Source organism: Numenius arquata, chromosome 15 (assembly GCF_964106895.1).
Source record: "Numenius arquata chromosome 15, bNumArq3.hap1.1, whole genome shotgun sequence".
Lineage (NCBI taxonomy): Eukaryota > Metazoa > Chordata > Aves > Charadriiformes > Scolopacidae > Numenius > Numenius arquata.
The window spans coordinates 6,762,311-6,784,213 of NC_133590.1; the positions used below are offsets into that span (position 1 = coordinate 6,762,311).

The 21,903-nt window shown below is 39.4% G+C and overlaps 1 protein-coding gene across 2 annotated transcripts in view; it reads left to right on the forward strand.

Moving 5' to 3' along the window:
* The window catches only part of SHOC2 (SHOC2 leucine rich repeat scaffold protein), a 39,010-nt gene extending 17,365 nt beyond the window's left edge, over positions 1-21,645 (forward strand). For both annotated transcript variants that reach the window (XM_074159030.1, XM_074159031.1), the window contains 6 exons: positions 11,323-11,453; positions 15,102-15,290; positions 16,591-16,713; positions 18,770-18,907; positions 19,403-19,520; positions 21,437-21,645. In XM_074159030.1, coding sequence (XP_074015131.1) covers positions 11,323-11,453; positions 15,102-15,290; positions 16,591-16,713; positions 18,770-18,907; positions 19,403-19,520; positions 21,437-21,645 — 908 coding nt within the window. The remainder of the gene's footprint in view (positions 1-11,322; positions 11,454-15,101; positions 15,291-16,590; positions 16,714-18,769; positions 18,908-19,402; positions 19,521-21,436) is intronic.
* Positions 21,646-21,903: the final 258 nt, after the last annotated feature.

Here is a 21,903-nt window from a genome sequence, read left to right on the forward strand (position 1 = left end):
CTGCCAGGTTTTGCTATGCTTAATATATGTGCTGTTAATGTTTCCCCAGTTCAGTCAAACTGGGGTGGGGGTCACAGAGCTGGTACAAGAAAGACCAAGCGCATTTGCTCATTATAAATATTTAATGTACTATGAGCCTCCTGTTATGGAACAGACTTTCCATTACTGCCAGGTCTGTCTTCTCCTCCCCCACCGACACCCTTTTAATGGAGGCCTGTTTTTTTTCTTGAGAAGGATGTTTTTGTCAAGCTGCTTCAAAAAAACAAACAGCCCCCTTCCTTTTCTGTTTCTTCCTCCCCTCAAAAAGGACTCCTGCTCTCCTTCCCCCACCCAAAATCCATGCAAAATGCTTCTTAAATTGACTGCTGGACTATGTAACCAAGTTTTGGTGTTACCACCGAAAGATTTCTGGACCAGCCAATAAAAATAAAAAGGGAGAAAAGGCTTGTTTTCTAGCTAAGAGTACTGTAGTGAAGCCCGGCGGAGCTGTGGGGAAGGGATGTTGGAGGGTGACGGGCAGGGGAGTGGCAGGGAAGGGATTATGCATCAGCAGTGATTACGGAGGTAACAGAGCCAATGTACCCACTCTGTAAAAATACAAAGCCCTTGTTTCAACTAACACTTTATAAGCACGCTTTCGTGCAGTAACAAATGTCGATTTTAGATATTAGTTGTCAGGAAGTGACCTAATGTCTTGCTTTATAGATATTGGCTTAATACATTCATATCTGTATTTCTGTTGATTGAAAATTGTAAAGTACTTCGTATATTAGATCACTTCCTGTAAGAAAAATGAGCTTTGTGGAACGGCTTAGCACATTCCAAGAGTCTCAAGTCTAGAATCAAAATCATAGCGGGATCTTAGCTGCTTAGTGTTTTAATTGCAGATTTCCCTCCCCCTTACCCCCACCGGGTTTTTTTTGGGGGGGTGGGGAATTATGATCTACTTTTATTTACACTATGTCTTATCTCTGTGTACTTAGCTGGCTCACTAATATATCCCAGAGTTATATAAAAGAAGATGAAGAACATACCATTTATGTTAAAAATAATAATGGGACTTTTGAGACAGAGAGAAAGCAAATTTTGGGTGGAGTAAAGAGTTTCTTTGGATTACAACTTAGCTTAGAAAAGTTTGTGCTGCAAATGCCACATTGTGAGTGTTCCTTCTTTGAACTTTTAATTTTATCATTCTGTACAAATGTGTTCACAATTTCTTATTTCAGAGCACAGAAACACTTATTTGAGAGAGAAATTCAACAGAAACAGAATTACAGCTTTTAAAAAAATCAGATTCTTCATGTGTTTTGTAATTTTCTAGTTTTGTGTGTTTACGTGTGCAGTTTGATTATAGTCAAATGTGCCATATTCATGGACATTTAAGGCAACAGACATTTTAATAAGAAAAAGAATAGTCAGTTGTAAATGTTCCAAAATGATGCTTTAAAAGCACAAAAAATTCCGGCACTGGACACGCTTTCCAGTGTCTGACATGGCACTGTTCCTAAGGGATGGTTGGGAAAATGAGAGGCACATTCAAAGCCCTGCACTACGCTCCTGCCCTTCGCTAAAGATACGAGCTCAGAACCTGAAATCACGACTCTCACGGAGTAGTCTTGCCATTTTGGCTGGTTGAAATTGTGCTACTAACTAGTCTTCTAACCCATTCGGCCCCAGGGTACCTCTGAGAGCACTGTCATGCTTTTAAAACATATAGTTGATAAAACGTGAAGCCTCGTGACCGGACCCGGGAGTATGTAATTGGTACAGCTCAGGTTATGCAAACTGTGGTTGAGAGCTTTAAGTCCCTAGAAGTCCTAGTAAAGATATTTTTGTTTAAAAAAAAAAAAAAAAAAAAAAAAGTGGAACTAGTTTAAAATAGTATTTTAAGTTTAGCAGGCTTATAAAAAAACTGAGAAGTCTTGTTCTGAAACGTTTGACAAATGCGCTGGTCCTGATGAGACCCAGCAGAGGACCTGCAGCTCCCTTGGTGCTTGGGGGTGATGTTCATACGTGACTGATGGGTTTGATGTTACTAATGACTTGCCACTCTGATGGAGCAAAGTGCATGGGCTCTTGCTCCGGCTTTGAAGGCAATATTCGTATTCTTTAAATGTAAGCACATGACCTAGTGCTTTGGTCTGTGAGCACCGAGTACTTTGCAGGATCAAGCCCATTTCCACACACCCATATTGGGAGATCTGATCAGCGTTCAGTGCTTTGTCTAAGGTTTTGTTCTTGGACTGTGCTGTTAAGGAAACATTTTTAGTTAGATTCTGTTAGTTTGGGGCAATTGCAGTAAGTTCAGCCTTTATCTGGTGGAAAGCAGGGGCTCCCGTTCTTTTATTCTCATTTTTGGGTTATTAAAAGCCTTTTCTAGTTCTCATGGTGGTCTCATAAAGGGAATGAAGTTCTGGTTCTTATTGGCTTCGCTTCTAGACTTGGTGAATGTAAAGCAGTGAAATTGGCCAGAAAATAGTGAGTGGCAGGAGGGGGCGAGTGGGAGGTGACTGCTCACTGCCTCCTGCGGCAGAACGGGAGGGATGGAGCAGAGCTGTGACTGTCGACCTCAGATGAGTTAAAAGCAGACTGTACCGCGTGCGATGAGTAGGGAACGCTTGGGTCTGGGCGTTCACACAGGTTGCTGTAGGTGCTAAAAGCTCACAGGCCAACGTGACAATTATGCAGAGGAAAAATGCATCGGTTGCTGCTGTAAATTGAGGAAGTCGCTGAGCCGCATGCTGCTGAACTTTCCCCCGGCTCCTGGGGAAGTTTCAGGGTGTGCTTTTCTTGCGTCCCTTTTCTTAGGTCCTTCTCTTGGTATCTGCTGTTGGGCATTTTTTTCCAAAGGGAAGGTACTAGGTGGATCTCTGGCCTGAATGCAATAACTCTGCTATTCCATAATTAGCTAAAATTATATATGTATATTCACGTATTACACATTGTATATGTTTATATAGTGGGGTAGACTGAAAAAATTGAACACATTTATCACTTAGGAAAGGTTAATGTTTTTTTTCTGCACTGCCAGTTAGGTATAAACTGTTCTTACGATGTGATTTACATTTATAAAAATCTTTAATTTTACAGAAAGGTTTTAAATAGTCGATTGAGAAGGAAAATAAGATTGCCAATGAAAAAATAAATTAAATAAATTTCATTTGCTTTGTGTTACTGCATGAGGTATGAATTGAGTAAAAAGCAACACTTTCATTAATAGCCCCGAATAAGTCCCAACTGTTGCTTTTGACTCTGCAGTGTGGAGTGTTTTTGTATCATTTTCAGCTAATTATAACTTCGCTTTTTTGTTTTAATAAATAAATCTCTAATGCAAGCCTGATATAGTTAAATACGTGTGTACGGTTTTTCTGTAAAAGTCAGGCTGGCTACTATGGGCTTATTAATTCTGAGTTTATTGATTTGATGTGTGTTTATGAAAATATTTTTTATTTTGTATTTTGTTGGGTATTCTTCCTGGTAAGACTGGGTAAGGATGGGGACAGTTGATTTTAGGGAATGTACATATTGTCACACAGTAATTAGATGCGGACACCAATGTGTACAGATACATTATAACTGCAGCTCAGCATTTCCAGAGTGATTTATGTACTGCAGAAAGAAAAAGCCCATAATCTTATTTTCTTTATGTAAGAAGCGGGCACAGGGGAAGAGTGATTCAAAGGAACACATCAGAATTGAGACAAGCAGGTGTATTAGTTACATGCATTTTGATGAGCGCACGTTAAATGAAGTTGAATTTTCATAGCTTAGACAGTTTCAGAAAGGTGTCAGCGGGAGTCTGTGCTCCCTGCCCTCACGCGGGTGTTGTGTGTGGTGCCTGTCGGATACTTGAGCCTCTGTCACTCGAGTTTTGCCAGCATCTTGGCAGCGTCTTTCACACATTTGCAGTCAGCAATGATTATGGTTCTTGAATCAAAGCTGAAAAACAAATAACTGCTGACGTGGTCACGCTTTAGCCTTAATTTTGAAATAATGAGGGGAAACCTGTCTTTGGTTGATACTGTTAGACTGAACATAGAGAGGAATCTCTTTGCTTGTTCCAAATGGCGTTTATAGCAGTAAGGGTGGTAGAGATTCATTTTAAATTTGTGTTAACTAGCTTTCTAATAGATAACATCTTTTAGAATTCCTGGACTTTGTGTAAGGAGGATAATGCACTTTGGTTTGAGCAGGACAAAAAATGATGAGCCCTGCTGACCTTGTAATTTGTGAGTCTGAGTCTGCCTGATGTATCAGGAGGTACTGGTGGCTGGAAAGAAAAATTAAAATACACTGAAAACCACTTGACTGTTAAAGCAGTGAAATCTGGAGTTCATAAATCAAGCTTTGAGTTGTGTTCAACTATAACTTTTTGTTTGGAAGAGTATAATCACATGTACTGCTTTGGCTTTGGTAGTTGGTAGCATTGATCAGGAGGGATTCTGTTCTGTACAGTTTTCCCAAGTGGTTGCCCTCCCACCCCGTCACCTTTCTGTTGCCATTCCCAATTTTCCAAAAACATCAGCCTTTAGCCAGAGCATTTTAAACACTAGGGATGTTCCAGCCCTGCAGGTTATAGAAAGCATTTGATCTCTCTTGTGTGATTGATTGGTGGCACGAATTTACATTCATACGAATCTATAGGCTTTGGTTTAGGAAGGAGTTTCCCCCAGCTCAGATGAGTGATGACTATGGGATTTTGTTCTGCTTTCATATGCAACGTGCTCACTGAGATCACCTTCAGGGGGTCTTGCTGGATCAGTCACTTGGTGCTGCCGCAGTGTTGGACGTTGGCAGGCATCGTCTTTGCTCGTGGAATGCAACTGAAGGTTAAAATGGGTGATCTGAAGCCTTTCGCTTCAGTCTACAGCTATTGGGGAAATGGTTTGCTTTCTGACAAGAGATTAGATTAAACATGTCAAAAGCTCCTTTCACCTAAAAATCTGTGAAACTGTTCAGCAATTGTCATGGAGTATAGGTGACATCTGGAAAAACTAATACGTAGTAAGTACAAAGTGTGGTGTAGGCATCTTCTGACTTAATGCTATTTTGGGCTGGGAGCACTGCTGAAATATTTGAACACAGTGTTTAATCTCTATCCATAGCTGGCCATCGCTAGCTTGTCTAGTCTCTCCTGTACAGTTTTCACCTCTTTTAAAGCCCTTAGGTCCCACCTGCTTTGTAACATACTCATTGAACCTTTCTTTTGACTGTTTCTTTCATATTATCCTCTTTGTTATTCTCACTACAAGATGAATATGCTATGGTGTGTTAAGCTTAGTTCATGTATGGTTTTTTTTTTAAAGTGACATCAAGTAAGTATTTTTTTTTTAACTTTTATTAATTTTGGATGTGCCTCTTGCTTTCTGTTTGTTAAAAGAGACATCTGGTACCTTTTGTATGCAAAACAGCAATTTCTCTTTCTTAGAAGAAGATTTCTTAGTGAATTCAGTGCACTGCGCTCTATGAAATAATCTGTGGTCAAATAAAACATGTTCTTTAATAGGTGGGTACTCATTGTGTGCAGAGTTTAGGCAAACCAAAATCTAAGAATATTTATAGAAGTTAGACCATCAGAAATACTAGTTCTGTGTTGTTTGCAGCAAGTTCTTGCAATTATCTATTGCGTGCTGAGGTTCACGTATACTTTTGATTACAATCTTACGGCTTTTTGATGTGCACAGCTCTTGTACGTGCAATTTGTGCTTTTAACGTTATCTGCAGAAGAGTTTGCTCTAGTGAACAGATTTTAAATTGATCTCATGCTATTACTTTATTTAGGAGAATGCAACTGATCCTGATAGCAAACTAGCTTTATGAACTAAGTTATATCAAACAGACTAATTATTCCATCTTTTAGTAATGATTCAGTAATATTTTGCGCTACGTAATTGACCCTTCGTCTAAGGATAGGAAATTTGAAGGATTATTTTAACTAAGGCAGGGAAAGGAAGAGATGTGGTAAATCTCAGAAGAAGAGAGCATTTTCCACTCCCTTTAGAAAACACTGGTAGGACTTTGAATTAGGAATTTTTATTTCTTTATGTTATTCAACACACCAAATCTTCTTTCTCTTGATTTTGAAATATTCAAGAAAGTGATGTATTGCTCTTACTTGGAGAACCACTTCAAGGTTGTCTTTCTAAAACGTGTGGTTTTGTAAGCATGGTTTTCTGCTTTATTTTCAGTCTTCCTTTCATTCTGGGATTCACAAACACCTGATTTTTCTTTGACTAATATTTTTGAGATAACTTGAATAAAGAATTTAATTTAAACCATCTATTTAGAGTCTCTTTTAGAGTAACCAAGTTTAATTTAATGTTTCTGGATTTGCATGCTTCCGAGTAATTTTTAATTCATTTCTGTGTAAATTAAACAGCAAACCCTGAGAGACATGTAATCACTCCAGTGAAGTGGTTATGAATTCTGCACTTAACGTTGCTTCAAACCTGAGAGCTGGGCAAAGTGGAGCCCACTGGTGGGCGTTCATATGCTTTGCTGGTGAGAAAATGGACCTGAAACAAAGGTGACTGTGTGAAACCTGATTCCCAAGAGCGACTGTTCACACCAAAAGTTGAACTTAAACAATTTTTCTGTGACTTTCTTAGGCCTGGCATAAGTTTAGCGCTTAGTCAGGCTTTAGTATCATATTTTTAGAAGTACCAATGGATGGGGCAGTTGAGTTTACAAGTTTTTTTGTAATGGGCTTTGTAAGAAAATAAATCGGAAAGGTTTTAATTTGTTGCTTTTTCTGCTAGTAGCTGCTTTTCAGCTGTGGTTACCAAACTGTTCACATTTGTGAACATCTAGTGTTGCATTTTCTGAGTTGCTGTACCTGCAAGGGGCCGTTTCAGAGGAACTGCTGAAGTATGGTTTCAGTGACAAAAGTACAACCGCAAATGATCCTGATGACTGTCTGATTGAGCTGATAGTGATCAGTTGTTACCTCCCTCGCCTTATTTCTTAGACTTAACCATGTCACAGAATCACAGAATGGTAGGTGTTGGAAGGGACCTCTAGAGATCATCTAGTCCAACCCCCCTGCCAAAGCAGGTTCACCCAGAGCAGGTTGCACAGCATCATGGCCAGGCGGGTTTGGAATATCTCCGGAAAAGGAGACTCCACACTCTCTCTGGGAAGCCTGTTCCAGTGCTCTGTCACCCTCAAAGTAAAGCAGTTTTTTCTCCTGTTCAGGTGGAACTTCCTGCGTTCCGGTTTGTGCCCGTTGCCCCTTGTCCTGTCACTGGGCACTGCTGGGAAGAGCCTGGCCCTACCCTCTTGACACCCACCCTTTAGATATTTGTAAGCATTGATAAGATCCCCTCCTCGGTCTTCTCCAGGCTAAACAGACCCAGGTCTCTCAGCCTTTCCTCGTAAGAGAGGTGCACCGGTTCTCAGATCATCTTTGTAGCCCTCTGCTGGATTCTCTCTGGTAGTTATTTGTCTGTCTTGAACTGGGGGGCCCAGAACTGGACACAGTACTCCAGATGTGGTATCACCAGGGCAGAGTCGAGCAGGAGGATGACTTCCCTCAACCTGCTGTCCACGTTCTTTTTAATGCACCCCAGGAGACCATTGGCCTTCTTGGCCACAAGGGGACATTACTGGCCTGTGGTCAGCTTGCTGTCGATCAGGACTCCCAGGTCCATCTATACAGCACTGCTTTCCAGCAGGTCAGCCCCTAACCTGTACCAGTATATGGGGTTATTCTGCCCCAGGTGCAGGACCTGACACTTGCCTTTGTTGTACTTCATCAGGTTCCTCTCTGCCCAACTCTCCAGCCTGTCCAGGTCTCGCTGGATGGCAGCACAGCCTTCTGGTGTGTCAGCCACCCCTCCCAGTTTTGTGTCATCAACAAACTTGCTGAGGGTACACTCTGTCCGCTCATCCAGGTGGTTGATGAATATGTTGAACAAGACCCAACCCAGTACTGACCTGTGGGGAACACTGGTTACAGGCCTCCGACTGGACTCTGCGCCGCTGATCACGATCCTCTGAGCTCTGCCACTCAGCCGGTTCTCAGTCCACCTCACTGTCCTCCCATCTAACCCACTGCCCATCTGGCTTTCCTCCAGTCCTCAGGCACCTCTCCTGTTCTCCATGACCTTTCAAAGATGATGGAGAGTGGCTTCGCAGTAACATCTGCCAGTTCCCTCAGCTCTTGTGGGTGCGTCTCATTGGGGCCTGTAAGTGGGATCATTTTTGTTTGTGCAACGTTCAAGGTCTTCTTTAGGAACTCCTAACAATTTCTGGTTTAAAACAGAGTTTGTCACTTGGTGGTTGAAGAGCAGATGAGGCCCCAGTGTGTTACCCAGCTGCCTGGTGGCTGGCCCATGTACTGTGGAGAGAAAAATTGGTATAATTGTACTGGACATTAAATCTGACCCTCCTCATGTTTAAGACTCTGGGCGATCCTTTAAAAATCAAAAAAAGGAGGGGGGGTAAGTTTTAACATGCTGAGCAGAGGGAAGAGCTCTAAGGATCATCCTGTTTTGTGAAGAGAAGACTAAGTCTTTTTGACACAAGACTAAATGGCGATAAATTTGCTGTAAATGGATTCTGGCTTGAAGTGAGGAGGTACTGCCTGCATCAGCTGGGTGCAGGACAGCCTTACCAGGAGCAGCAGGAGAGGTGCTACTGGTGAAGCTCCAGCTGAAATCTTGCTGCTTTCGTTACAGTTCTCACTAATAACTGTATTTAGTGCTGTGGTGTGTAAAAACACTCACAAGGAGCGTGGTACACACAAGACGTGTGTGTTGTATCTGTGGCATGTCTTTCCCATGGAGGAGAAAGATAACTAGTGGAGAAACTGTGATAAAGTTCTATTAAGAAATGCTACTTATGATAAGAAAAAAAATTACTGAGACCTGCTATTTGTGCCTCCTTTCTGATAATGCCACGAGGATAGCCAACATGTGTCATTCTTTCCTGGAAAATTACAGTACAGTTTGACTCTCCCTAATAGCTGCCTTGTTTCGTTTTTCTGAAATGCCACGTTGCTGGTAGGAAGCGAGCCGTGTACATCCAACCTGTGCTCGCAATCTGGGAATTGGCATGGCGACATCATATTGCTAAGCAACAGTTGGCATCATGCTGTCTGCTAGAGCCATTCCCCCTTCATCCTCCCTGAGAGTGCCTGGAAAATCAAGATCAGCTCATGGTTTTAAGTAATGAGAAAGAATAGTAGATTAATAACTTATTTTGTGTAAAGTTTGTCACTTTTTTTTTCCTAAGTAAAGCGTTAAATAAGCAGTCAGGACGTGCTTTGTTCATTCCTAGAATGGTGAATCCTTAATGATCTTAGTACCTTGCGATAGGGTATGTATCGTGTGAAATGAGACCAGTCTTCTGTACAGCCAGCAATGCCAGATCTTACCAAATACGGCATGAAATAGCTACATCACCTGCAAATGTGCATCTTTACACTAGTGGGTTGTAGGATCAAAAATAGGTCTCAATTATTTGCTTTAGTGTGTATATGAACTATAGGATTTAACCTCAAAAGACCATTATTGGTAGCCCTGGATTTTAAATGCCTTTTTTGGTTAAGGGAAGACTTTCCTGCTTCTGCAAAAGCTCAATGTATACTTGCTCAGAAAGAAAGTACTTAAAAAATATAAATAAAAACTCCAGTGGGGAGAACTACTGGTTAAGCAGCTCTGGGTAACTACCTCTTGGTTTAACTTTTGTTTTGTTACTGACAATACCAAGTGAAATTTGTTGCTAAGCTTGTTAGCTAAAGATCTGATATTTATCAGATCAACATCTTGATTTATAAGACCTGGATAATTTTTATGTATAGGGTTTGGGGTTGGTTGTGTTTGCGGTTCGTGTGTTTGTGTGTGTGTATTTTGTTTGTTTTGTTTGTTTTTACTTTCAATGTTCTTGTGAATCTCCATTTTTAGTAACTACAGTGAATCATAGAACATGCCCAGTTTCCAGTTTTTATTAGCTACACTCCCAGCTACTCAGTCATTCTTACAGTGTGTTTTTACCAGGCTGGAGAAGTTCAAGAAGGAGGTAGTTTGCCACTTCCTTTGTTGAGACTTTTCCTCCATCTAGCAGATCCCATTGTAGCATTTGTATAAATTTTCATTTTCCATTTCTTTTTATTTTGTTTCATCCTTTGCTTCCAAGCATATTTCATACACTACATTTATTTCTTCTTTTGCTGTGTTCCAGTTGTGTAAGTGCATAGGTATTGGCACTAACATATCTTTCATTTAATGAGTAGTTAGACTATACATAATAAGCTCCCTTCATATTTTTAAATTATTTATGGTTATTCTTGCTGCTGCTTGTTAAATATTATGTTCCTTTTCTAATGTGTCTTTCTGGTGCTTCAGTTTGCAGAACAAATGTGCTACAAGGGGTTGTAAAAATGAGTGTAAAATAGTGAATGTTTTTTAAGGGGCTGATAGACTCATTGTGGGAATCTGTCCATAAGCTTCCATTTTTCTAATCAGGTGAATAAGCCAGAAGCCTAAGCACTGTTCTTCACACTACTTACCAGTTGGCTTTGCAGTGAAGTTCAAGGTCTTACTTCAGGAGTGTCTTAAATGCCACAGTACCGTATAGCTCGGAGACATCCTTAAGCAGTTGATTTTGGTCTTAAGGACTTGTTAGATGTTAGTGGTTGGAGCTAAAAGGAACTTCTGATGGGAAATTTTCAAGTTTCTCAAGACTCTTTTTCCTGACAGAAATACGTATCAACTGGGACTATCGATCTGGCAATATTCAGTAAGATTTTTACATGCATTATTGTCCAGCTTTTTGTGGACTCCCTCCAGACTTTTCCTTCAGTATCATTCAGAAAACTGTATTTTTTTTTAATAACTTCTTAAAGACTTCATTGTTTTTAGAGGATGGTAAAGGGGTTGTTTCCCTGTAGAGAAAATTATTTTGCCAGTTGATGTGTGATGTATGCCCAAGTTCTGGTAATATGAGTCATGGCACCGAATGATGCTATCTGTAATTTAAAAAAGTTATTTTGGGGACATCTGGAAAATGATAGAGTTGTTTGTTGATATAAAGATCAGGATAGAAGGACATCTGCAGTAGGACATAGGCCTTGCTTGCTTACTGTATCATACACAACTTCAGAATGTGTAATATGCACAATGTACTTCTACTGCATGGTTGACTTCAGCGTTGGAAAGCACTGTAATCTGTGAATCTCCTATTTTGGGACGATAGCTGTATTTCACTGTATGAAAAGTTTGAAGAGTGAACTTTGAGACAACAGAAGAATCAGAAGTCAAAGCTTGTTCTGTGCCTTTATGTTAATGTAATGACATATGAATAACTGTTTCCTACTTGCAGGAAATCTGTCCAGTCTAAGTCGTCTTGGCCTGAGGTACAATAGGCTGTCAGCAATCCCGAAGTCTTTAGCAAAATGCAGTGAACTTGATGAACTGAACCTGGAGAACAACAACATTTCTACTTTACCGGAGGTGAGAATTAGAGGGGGTGGATTTGGGAGGGAATGTTCTTGTAAGGCATCGGGGTTTTGTAGAGGGATTGGAACATGTGAAATTAGTTCATCTTGTATCACAACTCATCACAATACGAACAAATTATCCTTTGTTTTGTTCTACATGTGTGTAATGTGAAATATTGCAATTCTGTACATATTTGGTGTGTCAGTACAGAAGAACTGATGTCATACAACTGCAGTGAAAAGTGAGAGCAATACTTGTGATTGTGGTTGCTTTCCTTTCTCTTAAAAAAACCTTAAATAAGGAGTCCGCGTTCAAGCTAGATAAGAGCTTCTCAGTGTTTCTATTTCATGGAGGTAGGGAAAAAGTAGAAAAATGGAAGATGGGATATCTCATTCCCTATCTAATTGGGCAAGAATGACCTTTAAGAGAGTAGGTAAAGCTTGTCACAGCTACATATTCTCATTTTAACGTGGAAAAGTGTGCTGTTTGCACTAGCGCAGTATCATCTGGCAATTCATTGACACACGTTCCATCAATTATGAAAAATAAAAATTTACATCATTTTTCAGTTTCTGGTGACTCCGCAAGGATCACGGGAGAAAGGGGAAGAGAATGTGTTTTCTTGCTTTTCTGTTCCTAGCTGCTGCACTTGCTTGTCTTTACTTTGGCCTCTCTTGCTTCAAGCTTAGTGTGGAAGCAAGAAAAATGTCCATAGTTCGAAGTTCTGGAGCCACCGTGTCATGTTCTGTTCACAAAACACGTTCCTTGAACAAAGTGCTTTGTTAGCTGTGGGGTGGAGAGGCAGAAAGTCCGACTCCCCAGCGCATCTGTATGTTTTTCTATGCTCATTCCCTAGAGTTCTCTGAAAGGTGCCCCTGTGGACTCCAGTTTCACAGTCCTGGATAGTAGTTGGTTACAGACCATTTCTTAAATAACAGCTTTGATGTCGGCAGATGTTGAAACTATTTAAGCTGTTGGTTATACCCTTCATCCTGATTTTCCTTTTCTTAGTTTCTTGAAACTGATTTTTCAGGGCAGCGGAGTGTGAGATGCTCAGCTGCATACTTTTGGTGCTAGTGAACATTTAGAGAAAATGTTTGACTTTTAAGCATTACTGTCTGGGCAGAATTGCTCCAGTGACAGAAAAAAATCAGATGTGATTGATTCTTAGTTTGGATATTTCTTCCATTGCTTTAGAACTGTTTGGAGATGAAGGCTTCTGGACACAACATTGAGTGCATACTTTGTTCTTTTTTTTTAATGATGGTCCAAACTGCTTTTCTAAGCTGTTTGGTTTTGTGTGTGTTTGTTTTTTTTTGTTTGTTTGTTTGTTTTTAAATATAAATTATTAGTATCAAATAATTCAAAATGTATCTAAAGACTTATACAGGAAACTGTACACAGAAGAAAAAAAAAAGCAAAATACATTTGGATTTAGGGAAAGTATTCGTAGTAACAAAGTGCATTAAGTAACTGCTTTCCTTCAGATAAATTTCTGAACTCAGCAATGATAAACTGAAACCAGAGAATTCAATAACTGTTTGGGTAAAACTGTCATTTAAGAAAATGCTACTGACTGAAAGCCACCAGGCTGCTTTTAAGATGAGAGCTAAGCTAGCCCACCCCACCCAGACATATTATAAAAGCAACTACGGTATAATTGCAGAGAGCTAATGTGAGGGATGTTTACTTGCTTTAAAATATGTTCAGTCATAATACAAAACTCTTTGTGAGTGCGCTGCCTTCTTCACGAACATTTGCCAACAATATGATAACACTTAAGCTGCTACCTTGCAGAAGTGTAGAGTTTATACTGTAATCTGTTTAAAGTAAAGCATTCTGTGCTATAATACAAAGAGCTGTATTTGTGCAAAAAAATTCTGAATTTCAAAACATAGTTGAAGCTGCTGACACAATGCCTAATAAATATTTTATCTTAAAAGGATGGGCTGGGAGAAGGCAGCGCTGCCACAGCTCTCATAGATACAAGAACATTGTTCTCTTTGTATTGCCAAAGCTCTCTTGCTTTCCTTCAAATGTGTTTAATTACTCTAGGCTATTAGAGTGTATTAGCTAACATATTTTTAATATCTTTTTTTTGTGTGGAAGCAGACTTCAAAAATGGCTTTTTGAAATGTTGAGATCCATTTGAAGCAATAAAGTGTGTTTGTAACAGAGCTCAGGGACTGCCTAACCCTAGGACAAGGAATATCTGTTAATTAAAGTATAGCTAGAAGCAGTATTTCCTAATCAAAGATTATACTAGTTAATGATTAGGTTAGATTAATACTGATTTGAAGATCCATTATTTTATCTTGAGGGAGGAAATTGCTTCACTGATATTTGCTGAGATGCCCCCAGAATTGTATTTCAGTGCTTAAAGTTTTAGACATGGCATGTAGGCAAGTCCCTATTTAATCCTGCTTTATTTACAATAATGTTAATAAACTATTTAGAAAAGTAGCCAGAGTTTTCCTGGTGAAACAGCAAAGCCGTATTCTTAAGCCTTTTACGGTGAATATAGCACTGAAATTGCAACCCAGAAATACTGACATTAGGAATATGGTTGGAATCATTATCTTGTTACCGCTCATTCCTGATTGCAGATGTTGCATTATTTATGGTATGTAATGCCACGCATAAATCTCCAATTTCTGCAATACTTAAGCAAATAGGGCTGAATTCAAGTTGGCATAGTAATAAGCAAAGGTGACACTTCAGCAGTAATTTAGATCTCATTATTCATCCCCACAGTTCCAGCAACGTGCTTGGCACGTAACTAACAGATAAACTCCCAGATCCGCGCTGCTGAGATTGTAGAATCTAATTAGGTTGCGAAGTGAAATGAGACTCTGGATTCAATGGGCAACCATTGCTACCCAGTTTACTCCAGGCTTCTTGCTTTTTATTTCTTAGGGCGGGGGAATAAAAAGAAGTGGAGTAGTAGCTATTCAGGAATATTTTGAAAACAGGGAAAAACCCTGAACTTCCAAAACTTTGCGTTTCCATTCATTTCCTCTGTCCTGCCGGGTTATCTGAAACTGTGACAGCCTGAAAGGAAACTTCTACCAGATGGGTTCGCATTATGGATTGTTATGTTATTAACAAAGATGTGTACTGCAAGTATCAAACACCAGTTTGAAAAACGGCTCACGCTGTTGATAACTTCTTTGGGCTCCGCTCTTGACTGTGAGCAGGCGTCGGAACTGAGCGAGCTGCGGGTGGGTGACGTTGGCCGAAGCCGGGACCGCTCTTCAGGATGGCCACGCTGCTGACCGCCCCTGCCAGCCGCTGCCCCTGCCTGCTTCAGAGCTGCCCGAGGTCTCCCAATGTGTTACTAAAAAATTCCTTTCGGAGGAGAAGACTTACCACACCTCCTAAACTTGTGCTTTTCAATGTGATATGCTTGCCTTTTTTTTTTGTGTGCATCTGGCAGTATGTAAGGAGAAAGGGGGAAATAAGGTAAAGGCTGATGCCTGTGAGCAGAGATTGTTGCTGATGGAAGTTTTATCAAATTTAACACTGGTTTATGTGTTGCAATACTTATTTAGGGGATGGAGACTTGGGTGGGAAAACATTTCTAATTACACCCATGAGGGAAAAAAGTGCTATTCAAATAAATCTGTCCTAAGTTCCTGGGTGGTTTTCTTCTCTCTACAGGGTCTTTTATCCAGCCTTGTCAAACTGACTAGTTTAACACTGGCCAGGAACTGCTTCCAGTCCTATCCTGTGGGTGGCCCGTCCCAGTTCTCCACAATCTACTCTCTCAATATGGAGCACAACCGCATCAATAAAATCCCCTTTGGAATTTTTTCTAGAGCTAAAGTATTAAGTAAGCTGAACATGAAGGTGAGGCACAGAAACATGCTACTGTGTGTAAAATCAATGAGGAGCACTGTTTGCTGCTCCGTGAATTCTGGCAAACTTAATGATGTAAGGAATGAATTGATCCTGCTGAAGTGGATACTGCTGCTGTCACGTATAGAAACAGTACTGTATTAGTTTAAAAATGTACTATCAAGAAGTTATTGATTTGTCTTTATTTTTGTTAGTTAAGCTTTTGTCACGTTTTCTTGAGTTTCGACAATCAATATAAGAAAGCTGGTTGCATAGTTCTTCAATATTCACGTGGGATATGAGCACATAGAGTAGCTTATTTCTTCCCCCCCCTCTACTGTTACAGTTTAGATTATAAACAGAATTATGTAAAATATGTTTTTTGAATATATTCTTTCAAAACCTAAGTTTGGAGACTTCTAGCAGTAGCTGTAGAGCACAGAAAAAGAACCTTTAAGTCTTTTAAAGAGATGATGTTTATCTATGAATGGGTTTGTTTCAAGTTCTTTAACTATATATATATAAAAAAAAGTGTTTGAGCAGTAGCTAAGCTCAGCTACTGTTTTAGAATATCTTTTGGCACAAATGGATTCTCAATTTGCATTAAAACCATTTTTTATCACATACCCATTTGTAACTTTGTATGTTTACCAGGACTTTGTATGACCTGGTTATTTAGGTTTGGTTTTTTTTAGTGTTTAATCTAGATCAAATTTTGTAGCAACATTTTGAGCAGTAGGATGTTTAGATTAAGTTCAGATGCTTTTACTCTGAACTGTTAAGGTATATTTCTTTTGTGGTATGTTTGGTGGTTTTGAGTTTTTTCCTGTGTTGTTTGTTTTTGGTTTGCTTTTTTTGGGGTGGGGTGGGTGTGGTTTGGTTGGTTGTTTTGTTTTTGTTTTTTTTACTGCATATATTTTTAGGATTCCAGTGTTGCTGATAGCACCTTTGTAAGTTATGGTGAATTTTCTGTTCTTTTTTTTCCCAGCCTCCATTGTATTCAGCAATGAAAGGACAAAAAATGTTTTAACTACTGAGACGTGTGAAATCTTCATAATTGTGTACTTCTGATTTTTCCACTTCAGTTCATATTAGGAACACAGAGTCAATTCTGTAACTCTAGGCTGGGACTGCTTATTATGTTTAAAGGAATTTAAAAAATATTTGGCCAATTATCAACGCTTTATTCTTCTGATTTAATTATCGATTGTTTTGTTATGAAGTATTTTGTGAGCTGCTTGTTTAATTTCTCAGATGCCTTGCTGACTTCTTGCGAGCGCAGACCCTAAATGTTTGCTATGTTAAATCACAGGACAATCAGCTGACCTCTCTCCCCTTGGACTTTGGGACTTGGACTAGTATGGTAGAACTGAACTTAGCGACTAATCAGCTCACAAAAATCCCTGAGGATGTATCTGGGCTTGTTTCTCTTGAGGTGAGAAGAGTATAAATGAACAGCTGAGTGAATCCTTGTGAACAGGTGTTCTCTACTTCAGATTTAAGTATTATTACTTTTGGGTCCAATAAAGACAAGTAAAATACATGTATGTATGTTGTTTAAATACATGTGTTGCATCTTTTACGGTTGTTGTCAACAGCTTTTTGAATGTTGTTCCTTAGGTTCCAGATGAGTGTGCACAAAGGGCTAAATACATATATATTTTCAACTATATAGAAAGAAAATTTTTCTCAACAGAAAGTTGCTGTTGTGAATGAAATGGCACTGAACTCGGTTCAATTCCTGGAGAGACCAGCATGGAAACAGCAGAGATCAGAAAAACATAATGAAATGGTTTACAGCCAGAGGTGGCTTGAATGTAGCACTGTGAACCTTGTAGGCAGCTGGGTGGGAATTCTCAGCCTTTGAGGGGGAAGAACTCATAGGTTGAAACCGTGAACTAAACCTGTTGTGTCCCCTAGTCCTGTTTCCTAAAGTACCATCAGCAGAGACAAACATAGTTGCCTTGGAGGGATGTCAAGGTAGAGGTGCTTGTTTGGGCAGTTGAGGGGACTTCGTAGCATCTGTGAGTTGCTGGGAAAAATCTGCTGTACGTATTTGAAATTGCAAATTTCCAGTGTGACTGCTGCTCTGAGTAATTAATAATTCCTGTAGTTTGGGTCAGAAATGATATGTCTGAGTAATAGCTATTGAGTAGCCTAGTTGCCTTTAAGTTAAGGCTGTGGTTGATGTGATTGGGAAGTCAGTAACCTCTAACAACTGGATTTGCCGGTGGTCTCCCAGCTGCCGAAGCTGCACGGTCCACAGACCTGCTGCCGCTATTTTTCTCTGTGATTAGAGAGTCAAATACAAAGAACTATTTGGGCAGTGTTTACACAAAAGTGAAGGTTCCCACAGCAGTGCTAAGTCAGCTGCATTGCGTGGAGGTAGTATTTTCTGTTCCTGCCTTTGTTTCTTGATGCGCAATTAAAATGTTACTATTCTTATCATTCTGTGTATATCGTAGCGCATAAAGGAAGGCCACTGAAATACTTCTTGTGCTAATGCTAAGATTTTGGCTTTTGTTAATTTTGATTTTCACTTTGGTTTTTAGCCTTGTTTTCTGTTCTGCTCCTGCCTGTGGTGTTTCCACGTTACGTGAAGCTTGTGAGAGTTGGGGGTGGTAGAAGTCAGGCGTTTGCAGCCTTGGCTGGCCTGGCAGGGAGCTGCGCGTGGCTGGCAGGAGGGTCCACGTTAGGTGCCCTTTCACATCCTCCTGTTTCAATGCGCCTTGTTAAATAACTAGACAATAGCATTGTTTAATCGGTGATTAATTACCTAACTGCCTGCTTGATCACTTCTTTGGACTGTTCGACTTCTCTGGAGGAGAAACGTAACCCCTGTTAACTTGCTTGTGGTATAATGAATAACTGTTAAATGACATTGTAAATATGGATACTTTTCTTGAACCTAGGATGTTTATAATTCAACTTAGGAGGAGAAAACCAAGAGGATGACACTGTAATAGGGGTGGGAGTGTGACAGGAGACTGTTTTGAAAAGCCAGTGTGTATCTGTGCAGTGTTCTGCTTGGGTGCTCTCATCTGTATGTTTACCTGCTGCTGCTCCTATCCAAGGGACGTAGGGAGAAGAGGAAGTATCAAGCTTTATAAGGAGAACTTGGCAAGCACAGCAAATAATGTAAAACATGGTTATGAGATAGCTATGAGGAAGGATAACAAGTCCAGGAAGAAATTTTTCTTTGGTCATTTGAGGAAATAAGGTGTTCTTTGTTTATGCTCTGCATTTATTAGTATGCAAAATAATATTTGAAAGAATTCTGTCATAAATCTATGTATTTGTTATCATTAAAGACTTCCAAAAAATGATGTTAATCACTGATTTTATTTTTTTTAGTCTTTGCAATTTACTTCCATAATTTGATTGTAGGCTAATTTTGGACTTCGTTACTTGAAAATATAACAAGATCCTGTGTTAATCATTATTTACTGATTGCGTTGCTGAAATTCTGTGTGTGTGTTTGTTTTTTTGAGGTTCTTATCTTGTCAAACAATCTACTAAAGAAACTTCCCCATGGAATTGGAAATCTACGGAAACTCCGAGAGCTAGATCTAGAGGAAAACAAACTGGAATCCTTGCCAAATGAAATAGCTTACCTCAAGGATCTGCAGGTGAAACAATAATGGGCTGAGATAAACATATTACGTCCTTTATTTACACCATGCTGATTTAATTACAGCTAGTTTGATGAGGGAAGCTATTTGGGACTGGACATAGAACGAAAAGTTAAGAATCTTGCGCAACTTCATCCACAATCTGTCCCCACTAATTCTTCCCCAGGTGTATCAGTTAATATTGAACAAACAAATTTTGAAGAGTTTAACTGTTGCACCACGAATACACTACTGCCACAGGAATAGCCTCTGGTTTCAGTCACATTCATGAAAGCTTTTATATTTAGGTGTGTATTTTACTATGCACTATTTTATTTTTGTTTAGTGGTGCTTAATAGAGGTCTGAAATATTGCCAAAGGGTAGAAATTTTTTTGTTCAAATGCCGGAGAGCAGAACCCATCAATTTGTCAGCTATATATCTTGTTTTACTTGCTGTCATTTGAAGCAAAGGTCATTAAGTTAATTTTTAAAAATGTGTTTTTTCCCTTTAGAAATTGGTCCTGACTAATAATCAGTTGACCACCCTTCCCAGAGGTATCGGTCACCTTACCAATCTGACGCACCTTGGGCTTGGAGAGAATCTTCTCACACACCTTCCTGAGGAAATTGGTAAGATCCCTTTTATTGGTTTTATGCAGGGAGCCTGAGCCAAAGCAGTTACTGACACAGAAGACAGGCATCTACTGCACTCTCAAGTAGAGGCCACAAAATTAATGTGAAACTTCTAGATATACACAACCTGATGTGAAGCATGTGCCACGGGAACAGCACCACAGTGTACAATCCTTATCTTGCTGAACTGTAGTAAAACAAATGGTCTGGCTTTTTTCAGTTGTTCTGCAGAAAGCTGCCAAACACACACTAACCTGGAATAGCGAGATTCCTTTTCTCTCCAAATTCTCCCACAACCTGTGTATTATCAGTCACTCGGCTTCATAAACCTATTCTTGGAGAGAGGGCTGTGTCAGAAAGGAAATGTGCTGCTCCTGCTGTAATTCCGTGGTGGAGACAAAACCCTGTGTAAGGTGTAAACAGCTGAAGCAAACGTTTCTCCTGATAGTCCCTCTGCACACACTCCTGTTTGTAGGCCACCGTGTTATTTTTCACCTTGATGAGATAAGAGAACGAAGTGAAGGAAATCTACAGAAAGAAAGGGAGGAATAGGATTCTTTTTGTCTGCTTGAGACATCCAGAGTAAAAGAGATTCAGAGCATCTGAAACTGAGAGCCCCATTTAGTTTATAGTCAGTCACAAGTACCTCCAGAGCATGGTTCTGAGCGCTTAAGTTAAAATCTTAAAGTTAGAGCTCATTATGAAGGAAAAAACAATGGGAGAAGCTACACAAAGCAAGATGTGGTCAGAAACAGTGATGTGCAGATGGAGAAGGCTGGGACACAGTCTGTCTCTCCCAGCATCTTTAGTGAAGAGCTGATAGAGCTTCTGCTCATCTTGTATATGCCTCAGTGTGAGAAGGGCCTAAAACAATGTAAATCTGGAGCTTTGTAATTTAATTCATAAGTTAGTAGAGAGAGTTTGGATACTGTGGAAACGAGCTGTGGACTTAAATTATGTAAGTAAACTTGAAATACTATTGTAGGAGCACAATTTGGTTATTAAAGCCGGTTGTTTTAATAGATTAGAGAATAGCTAACTATTTTCAGATGCAACTGCTTCATCTAAAGTTATCGGCTATTTCCCAGCCTTTTCTTTTTGTTGATTTTCCATGCCTAGAGCCCTGGCTACTGCTTTCTCTTGTGAAAGACGAAATAGTTTTTTAGGTTGTAGGAGGTATTTATGGTGTATAAGATTGGAAAATGAGGAATGTTTTGAGGAGGACTTGTACATTTGGAGTGTATGTCAAAGATAGGGATTATTTTTGATATTTGATTGCTGTGGAGGAATGCAAGTCTTAAGAAAGAAGAAATTAGTCGGTTTTCCATCTTCTGGTTAATCTATATTGCAGTATCCCTAGTAGAGGCAGGTTGTAAAATTTGTATTCAGCAGGAATTTTTCACATGGGTTAGTTGCATTTAATAAATTCAGTGCCATGCAGAGATCTCTCCTGCTTTCTTCCTGTGGTGCATTACAGTTACAGCTTCAGGTCTTTATAACATATGTATTCTAATTAAATAAAAGGTATAGCATAGATATTTTTATAGAGATAATACATACTGTACCATATATTTTCTAGGCCCTTCTAACTAGATAGCTGTTCCATGTTGCCTGCAATTACAAAGCACTTGGCTGAACAGTTATGGTGAAGTCTCTCTCAGTTCTCTTATTCTGTGTATTCTCAATTCAGTTGTTATCTAAAGGAGATGTAGTAATGGATATTTTTACAGGGAAACTAAAAGCAAATTGGTTTTTGCTTAGGTTCTGGTGCTTGAAGATGGGAGTTCAGATGAGTCACTGACTCTATATTCTACATAGTAAAGAATTTTCAAGTGGATTTAGAGCTTCTGTCTAAAAGTTATAAACTGCACGAATCAAAAAAATACTTCTTTGTATTATTTTATTTTAACCAGGTACACTGGAGAATCTGGAAGAACTGTATTTGAATGACAACCCCAATCTTCACAGCCTTCCCTTTGAGCTGGCTCTTTGCAGCAAACTGTCAATAATGAGTATTGAGAACTGCCCGCTCAGCCACCTTCCACCTCAGATTGTTGCAGGAGGACCCTCCTTCATCATCCAGTTCCTAAAAATGCAGGGACCATATCGTGCCATGGTCTGATGCTAATCGGATTGTCCAATACACTGTACAAAATACAAACTGCATTAATGTTGTAATTGTCTGTATATGTATATATAATATAATATATGTGGTTTATATTATATTATATATATATATAAATATATAAATAATATAAAAAGGCAAATTTAAGACTGCATTATGTGTTTCTGCTAATAGAGGAATCATAGCCATTTAGATTTTTTTTTTTATTCTGTAAAAATGCTTGTCTAAGTTTTCTTTGCTGAATTTGATGGAAGT